Source organism: Primulina eburnea, chromosome 9 (assembly GCF_022965805.1).
Source record: "Primulina eburnea isolate SZY01 chromosome 9, ASM2296580v1, whole genome shotgun sequence".
Taxonomy (NCBI): Eukaryota; Viridiplantae; Streptophyta; class Magnoliopsida; order Lamiales; family Gesneriaceae; genus Primulina; species Primulina eburnea.
Genome location: NC_133109.1, coordinates 16,671,275 through 16,679,924, shown reverse-complemented (window position 1 = coordinate 16,679,924; position 8,650 = coordinate 16,671,275). Strand labels below are relative to the sequence as shown.

Here is an 8,650-nt window from a genome sequence, read left to right as displayed (position 1 = left end):
CGAGGTGTCCTGGAATTCTTCCTTGGACAGTCAGGGTGGCACTCGGGCGATAAGATTTGGCCGCTCAGACGCCGGAGCTTCTGGTCTCCTCATCACCTATCACATGAATAATGTTCATATGGCTTCCAAACTCACTCCCATGCATCACGAACTCTTCGGCACTTTGCACCTTGCGTGTAAGACCTTCTTGATTGCTTGTAAATCCATTCATTGATTCCTTGAATTTATTCAGTCGTCCTCTTGTGATTGGTCCTTCTGGCAGCTGTAACAAATCCCATGCTTTCCTCGGAGCTTGTCCTACCATGATCATATCATAAATACTTCACTACCGACGTTCGTTCGAGGTTGAGAGAGTTTATGAGTCTCCACCAGGGGGAATTATCTGTTGCTGAGTTCGTGCAGAAGTTTGATAGGGGTTGTCATTTTGTGCCCTTGACTGTTAATGATGCTACGAAGAAGTTCGGCACTTCTTGGATGGACTAAGACCGACGATCCATCGCGATGTGATGATCACTGATCCTGTTGACTATACTACTGTCGTTGCTAAATCTTTTCAAGCCAAACAATCACTTAAGGATATTGATTGGGAGATGCAGCGTAAGATGAATCATGCCCAGAAAGCTATTCAGCATAATAAAAAGCCATATACAGGAACACCTAAGCGGCCGGGATAGCCAAAAACCACAAGGACAACCACCTAGAGAAAATGTCCCGAATACTACTGAGAAGCCATTGTGCAAGGATTGTGATCGCCATCATTGTGCAAAGTGCATGTGGGGCACATTCAAGGGCTTCAAGTGCGGAGCAAAGGGGCATAAGGCTGGTGATTGTCCAAAGCTTATGCAACCCATGACTGGAAGGGCTTATGTAATGCATGCTGAGCAAGCAAAGCCGGACATGACGCTTATTACAGGACGAATATTGCTAACAGGAACAGCTACCTACACTTTACTAGAATCTGGAGCTACGTATTCTTTCATATCTGAATCTTTCGTGAAACAATTGAGAATCTTACCAGTGGACGTGGAGTCGGGATTCAAAGTTATAGTGCCTTATTGCGAACATATGGTCTCTAGTAGCATGGTTAAGGATGTTGAACTTAAATTGCAAAAGAATATTATACGAGCGGACCTTATAGTACTACCTATGCCCGAGTTTGACATTATTTTAGGTACGGATTGGCTTACGCTGAGTGGGGCTACTATTGATTTTAGGCGGAGGTCATTCTCTATTAGATCACCAAATGGGAAAGCATTTATCTTCGAGGCGGCGCAAAACAATCCAATGCGGCATATTATTTCATGCATGTGTGCGAAGAAGCTTATTCAAAATGGTTGCCAAGGTTTTCTCGCTAGTATTGTATCTGCACCCGACACTGACAGTCGATCAATTGAGGATGTGGATGTTGTCAAGGACTTTTCGGACGTGTTCCCTGACGATATTTCTGGTATCCCACCTGAAAGAAGAATGGAATTTGCTATTGAGTCGATGCCCGGTATAGTGCCGATCTCTAAGGCACCATATCAATTAGCACCCGTTGAATTGAAGGAATTAAAGGACCAAGTTCAAGAGCTGTTAGACAAAGGATTTATTCCCATTAGATTCTCTCCATGAGGCTGCCAGTGTTATTTGTGAAGAAGAAGGATGGGACAATGATGTTGTGCATCGAATATAGGGAGCTAAATAGAGTGACAATGAAGAATAAGTATCCATTGCCCCGAATCAAGGATTCATTTGATCAATTGCGAGGAGCTTCGGCATTTTCAAAGATAGATCTTACAGCTAGATATCACCAGTTGAGGGTCAAGGAGTCGGATGTGCACGAACACGGCTTCAGAACGCGTTATGGACATTATGAGTTTTTAGTGATGCGGTTTGGGTTGACTAACGCCCCAGCGATGTAATGCCCCAGATTCAAAGACAGCCCTCACTGTACCAAGACGAGTCTTTCTGGCGTGCTTATGTCCTCACTCACACGCACCCTAGGAAAGTTCCCAGGGTGTCACTCCTCCCAAAATTGCCCCAAATCAAACATGCTTAACTTTTGAGTTCTTATGTGATGAGCTACAAAAAAGAAGGTGTATCTTCTTTTCGTTAGCTCATCACGTAAAAACTCCAAAGTTAAGTGTGCTTGAGTTGTGACAAATTTGGGATCACATAAGAACACCAAAGTTGAGTGTGCTTGACTTGAGGCAATTTTGGGATGAGTGATCCCCTCTTTTCGGTAGCTCATCACATAAGAACTACAAAGTTAAGCGTACTTGACTTGGGCAATTTTGGGATGGGTGACCCTCTAACTGTACCAAGAAGAGTCTTTCCAGCGTGCTTATGTCCTCACTCACACGTACCCTAGGAAACTTCTAGGAGGTCAACCATCCCAAAATTGCCCCAAGTCAAGCACGCTAAACTTTGAAGTTTTTATGTGATGAGCTCCTGAAAATAAGATGCACCTTCTTGATATGAATAGTCATAGTCAAATTTTTTAAGCCCTCATCAACTGCACAATCTAATAGCTGAACAATTTTTGGAATTCCTCTCATTCTGGTGTGAGATTGGTTCATTCATATTCCCTTCGCCTAGAAGCCTGCCAGGAGCCGCTCATTGTCCGTGCAACCTTGTGGCACCGGCTGTCACTCCCCGCTCTCTTCGGCCCCGTGCCTCACATGCCCACCAACTTCCGCTTAGTTCGTCCTCGAACTACACCGTAGGAAAGGTTGGCTCTGATACCAACTTTAACATCTACTAATTTAAAATGCTGATATATATATTTTTTTAAAGCTCACATTTTGAAATTAAACATTTAAATATTTTGCATGTGTGCAACCCTACTTAAGATAAATACCATTAAAAAAATAATCATAAAAATTTGAGAATTAAAAGAAATTTCGTCTGCTATTGGTTTTCTTAAAACCTACTAGAAATTTTTTTTCCTCCTTAATCTCCATAATTTGAAATATACATATATATATACCTTAAAATACCTTGACACCATTTTAAAAATAAATCAACCAACTATCATTTAAAAATCCAAAAGGACGTAGCTCAAATCGTAAAATCGTTAAATTTTTTATCAACCCTAAAAACATTATATGAAAAGTATAGCACATACTATAACCTCTCAAAAACCTCTCATAACATAAATAAAATCATAAAATATCTATAACATAACTTGAAATCATGAATCATAACTACTGCGAAAAACTAGCGTCGATCCTCGGGTTATGTTCACCTTCAGTCCAGCAAAGTCAATCATCAAGACCTCCGTCATTTTCATAATCACCTGCATAAATCACACCTAGTGATTCTAAAGACTCAACACACTATAATCTTGATAACAAGTGATAAAGATAAAAAATTGTATATTAATTAAATGGTTTATAATATAAATATATAGTTTTTGTTTTATTAAATGTTTAAATATTATATGTTTTATAATAAATTGTATAAAATATAAGTTGTTGTGTAATTATAAGTTTTTACTATTTTTTACAGGTTAGATAAAACAAAAATAAACTTGGCATTGAAAATGGGATTAAGATGATTCTTGGACCTGTAGAAAGTTGATGTTAATATCTACAATATTGGTGGCAAGCATGAGATAAAAATCTTTTCACAAATGAGATCAAATTAAGCAACAATTAAAGTTACCAAAGAAGTGGCAGTTTTACCATGCTCTAGTATTTTGACCATATCTCTCAAATTACTTGATCAAATGGTTAAAAAAAATACCACAATTCAAAAAACTCAGATACCTACATGTTTGTTTTTATGTGGAGAAGAAAATTCGGATGGGAAAATTTTCAAAAGTAATGTGTATTAAAATATCAATTTCTTGGAACACCAATGAAGACTTATGTGTAAAAAATAATATTTTATTTGTGGTTGTCTCCCCAAATTTGGCTATAAATAGGTGTGCATTGTAATGTATTGAGATATCCCTCATTTTATGAGCAAACCTTTGAGTTCATACTATTTCTCTCTTTGTTTTTCTTTTATTTCTTCATTTAAATATAATTAGCATGTTAAATTCATATTCAAAGTTTTACACTTTGAATAATGAGTAGCTAACTTCCCAAAGTTGAGATGGAAAAGGTGAAACTTTTGGCACGATAATATAATTATTAAAAGGTGAGAATCAATTTTTTATATTATTTAATCATTATTTATTGTTTATGTTATATTTATTTCTTTAAGTATTATTATAACATACTTATAAGTGGGAATTTTGATTTATTGTTGCTATATGTTACACTAAATTCTTGGAACCATTTAAATGTTAGTTTGGTATTACCAACCATTTAAAGTGGGTGCCTTGATTTATTATATACGAATATATAATAATACTAATTTCTTGGTAACATTTAAATGTTTTTTTGGTTTTATCAACCATTTAAAGTGGATGCCTTGATTTATTATATATTAATATCATAATATTAATTTCTTGGTACCATTTAAATGTTTGTTTGGTTTTACCAACCATTTAAAGTGGGAACCTTAATTTAGTGTTTACAAATATATATATAGCACAATAAATACTTGACAACATTTACAAGTTTTGGTATATATTATATACTTATAAGATAATAATATAAAACATAATAAAAATATGATTATTTAATATATATTGGAACCATTTTATTAAATGGATTTCAATAATATTTATTAATGTTAACTTTATTAAAATACCAAGAGTGGATCCTTTAATCTCAACTACTTAAATTAAAATTTGAACAATTAAAAATTACCAATTAAAGATTCAAACCATTAAAAAAAAAAGACATTGTAGTGGACTTGTAATTACCTTAGCTTCCTTATGGATACGATATTCGGACTCACCGAATTATACTACTTGTGGACAACCTGCTCTTGGGAGTGCAACAATCAAAGTCGCAACAAGTTTTTGGCGCTGTTGCCGGGGAAGTATAATTTAATTTCAAGTTTATTTAATTTTGTTTATAGTTTATTTTTCTTTATTTCAATTTTTATTGCTTTTGTGTGTTTTTATTCTTTTGCATTTGTATGAGCATTTGGTCACGTACACTTAGTGGTCGACTCATTCGAAATAACCCTTTAATTTTACAAAACATGGCGGAAGAACCCATTGAAAAAAATGAAGATGAAATTCAATCTCAACATGATCATGATAGACGAAGAACACTTAGAGATCACATGAATCCTACACGTACTAGTGCACCTTCATGTCTAGTTTTTCCCCCTGATGCATCTCATTTCAATTTTAAGCCTGGTATTATCCAACTTTTACCCAATTTTCATGGCTTAGATTCTGAAAATCCATACATGCATTTACGAGAGTTTGAAGAAGTGTGCAACACATATAATGATCTAAATTGTAGCATGAACACCATTCGACTTGTGGGGACCCGGGCTCTAACTCAATTCTTTTGGAATTTATTGGATCTTTTCTAAAAAATGTGGGTCCAAATTTTACTTTTAACAATAAATCAAATGTCTACATAAAGCAAGATGTCTCTATTTTATTTCAACAAACATAAATACAAACATGTCTTGTTTCAACATTTATATACAAACTAGAATTAACAATGTCCAAACATCTAGACCACTAGTTCTTCTTCCATGCCCGTGATCACCACTCTATCAATCTCTCATCCTCGTCGAGACCCAGATCCTGTCCCACCTATTGCCATGCGCACATACAGACACAACAACAGCCGGAAACTCCGGTGAGAACGAATCTCAGTATAAAACATGTATACATGCATATACAAAATCATAAATCATGAACATGCTATTATCATGAAGCAAAGTAATAGCAAAAGGTTCCATAATCTAGGAAACCAATTCGATATAAGCATGCAACTCAATCAAATCATATCTTGACTCGACTCAACTCTAACGCTAGGGATCCCGGTGTGAATAAGACGTCACTGTCTGTTACCTACCCTCCCAATCGGGGTAACGGTATGTCTTATTCCTAGACTTCGGTCATGTCCGTATCGAATGTCTACAATCGGAGTCAATCTGCTTCTATGCGTCGATACCACTGAACGTCTAGTTTGGCAAGTCTGCCAATGACTCCTATCTCAATGCTTGAATATAAATCTATAAACAAGACATAATCGAAAGCAAATATAACAACAATCTAGTATGTGATTTTGGGAAACTCCAACCAATTCTGATTCGAGTCATATCTCCCGAATTCACATGAATTATACCTTCTTGTCGCACAATCTTTGTCGATGCCGAAGTCTCGATGTCAAAGTTTCCAATACAAATCTGAAATGGCGTAGTCAATGTGCATTCTATCAATCTATAGTACACAACAATACACATAGGACTGAATATTTCATTTCAAATCATTTCAACGGCATAACGGCAGATTCTGGATATACCGATCAAATCAACACAATATAATCAATATCAACAACTAACCACCAGCACAATCTATGCATCCTAATCTCAAAATCTGTATAATCTCAAACACATATATGCTGGAAAATTTTAGTACTCGCACACGATATCATTTCCTCGATCCGGTTGCAAATATACGTATCTTGTTATCTCAAGAACACATTCTAGAACTCAAATCATTATTCCTCCCATACATGAATTTCGAAACATGCCGGAATTGAACAATACTTACGTCCTCTTGAAGCTTATGATTCAAGGAGCAAGAATCTAGTCTCGGATCGTAATTTGGTTAAACGAATTTGTCACAACCAAATATTGAAGAGAAGGAGGAAAACTTGGAGACTCTCGTTGTTGATCTGCTGAATGAGGAAGAACAATTCATGCACTAAGTATTTATATAACATGCCATGTGTCAATATAAGAATCAAAGGTGGATTTCTCGCACAATGCACCGCGGCTGCGCTTCTTCATGACCGCGGGTGCGCTAAGCTCACGGCACCACTTTCATTTTCCAAAATTCGACGACCGCGGGTGCGGTTTCTTTTGGACCGCGGGTGCGGTCTTGTTTGTATATAAATGTTGAAACAAGACATGTTTGTATTTATGTTTGTTGAAATAAAATAGAGGCATCTTGCTTTATGTACACATTTGATTTAATGTTAAAAGAAAAATTTTGACCCACATTTTTTTAGAAAAGATCCAATAAATTCCAAAAGAAGTGAGTTAAAGCCCGGGTCCCCACAATAGGTAGTATCAGAGCAGTAGATTCTGTAGACCGAGATAGAATAGAATGAGCTGGGTAGATCGAGTCATCTTCCTTGATTTTGATGTGCTAGCATGATTTATTGTTTTCCCTATTACATATTGTATTGTTATCTGAGTTGATTGCAGTATGTATTTGTAAAGACTGAATCAGAACCGATTCTGGATCAGAGGTATATGATCAGAGGAGGGCTGAGACAGCTTGTATAGATTGTATACTAATCTTGTTGATCATCAGATATGCCGCCTAGAAGAATACCACAACCAGCTGCAGGTCAAGTGCCAGAACAGGGTAGTACGTCAGGTACTCAAATGGATGTGACCGCTACACCTATGGAGACGTTATTGAAGAGGTTTCATTCATGCCATCCCCCGACTTTGAAGGGCACGAAGACTGCAGTGGATTGTTAGAGCTGAATAGACGATATAGAGATGCTATTTGAATATCTTGCTTATACAGATGAACGAAGAGTGAAACTAATTGGGCATCAGTTGCAGGAAGTAGCAAAGAGTTGGTGGCTTACCATGAAAAGAGCATTGGAGCATTGAGGGATAGATATTACTGGGAAGGTATTCAAAGATGAATTTTATCAGCGTTTCTTTCCAGTCTCTTATCGAAAAGACAAAGGGGCAGAATTTGCCAACTTGAGATAGGGGCTGAAAGGATCGGTTAATCGAATAAAGAGTGTTTAGAAGGGGGGTTGAATAAACACTGCTCGAATTTAAATATTCTTCGACAATATGAGTTCAGTTTTGTTACAAACTGAAACTAGATATCCCGTCGGTCAATAACAATCAGTTAAACTGAATAAAACAGTTGTGGAAAATAAACTGACTGAAAGATAGAGTATCTAACTGAAAATGACAACTGAAGTAATGACACCACAATTTGTTTCTGGATGTTTGGAGACTTGAATAACTCCTACGTCACCCCTTCTATCACGAAGATAGGATATTCACTAAAAGACTTTGATCAAATACAAAACACTGCACTGACCCACTTCAGTTTGGACTTATCACTTTGCCAAAACTGAAACTCTTAGTATGCAACACTTTTACAGATCGTAACTGATCTTAGCACAGCTTAGAAAATATATCAAAGATTACAAAGTGCTATTTAAGCTCGAGAATGTAGTCTTGAATACTACTGATATAACTGATAAGCGTGAGCTTTGATTTCTAAATGCAAGTAGATATTTTTGCAGCGTGACAGCAAGTAAAATGTGATAACTGAAAGTCGGGTGTGTCTTCAGTTGCTGCCTTCGACTATTTATATGCTCTCCTCTCAACAGTAACATTAAAGAATGTTTGAATATTCTAACCGTTGATTGCCACGTCGACATACTCTGTCAGTCGTACACTGTTCATTCTATAATGCGGCGTTCCACTGCTAGTTGCAGGTATTTGTACTATTTGTCGGTTGTCGCTTTCAACTGATGACGTGTACAGCTGAGAGATCAGCTGGTAAAGAATCAGTTGCCGAGAATGAAATTCAGTT

At 36.6% G+C, this 8,650-nt stretch overlaps 1 protein-coding gene across 1 annotated transcript; it reads left to right on the top strand.

The window, feature by feature from the left end:
- The first annotated feature begins 609 nt into the window (after positions 1 to 609).
- LOC140840759 (uncharacterized) lies at positions 610 to 1,614 on the top strand. The gene has a single exon (XM_073207928.1). It carries the CDS (start codon positions 610 to 612, stop codon positions 1,612 to 1,614), a length of 1,005 nt encoding a protein of 334 aa, XP_073064029.1.
- The last annotated feature ends 7,036 nt before the right edge of the window (positions 1,615 to 8,650 follow it).

Excerpts from the sequence above, each read along its gene's own strand:
- LOC140840759 (XM_073207928.1), top strand. The coding sequence starts at position 610 with ATGCCCAGAAAGCTATTCAGCATAATAAAAAGCCATATACAGGAACAC.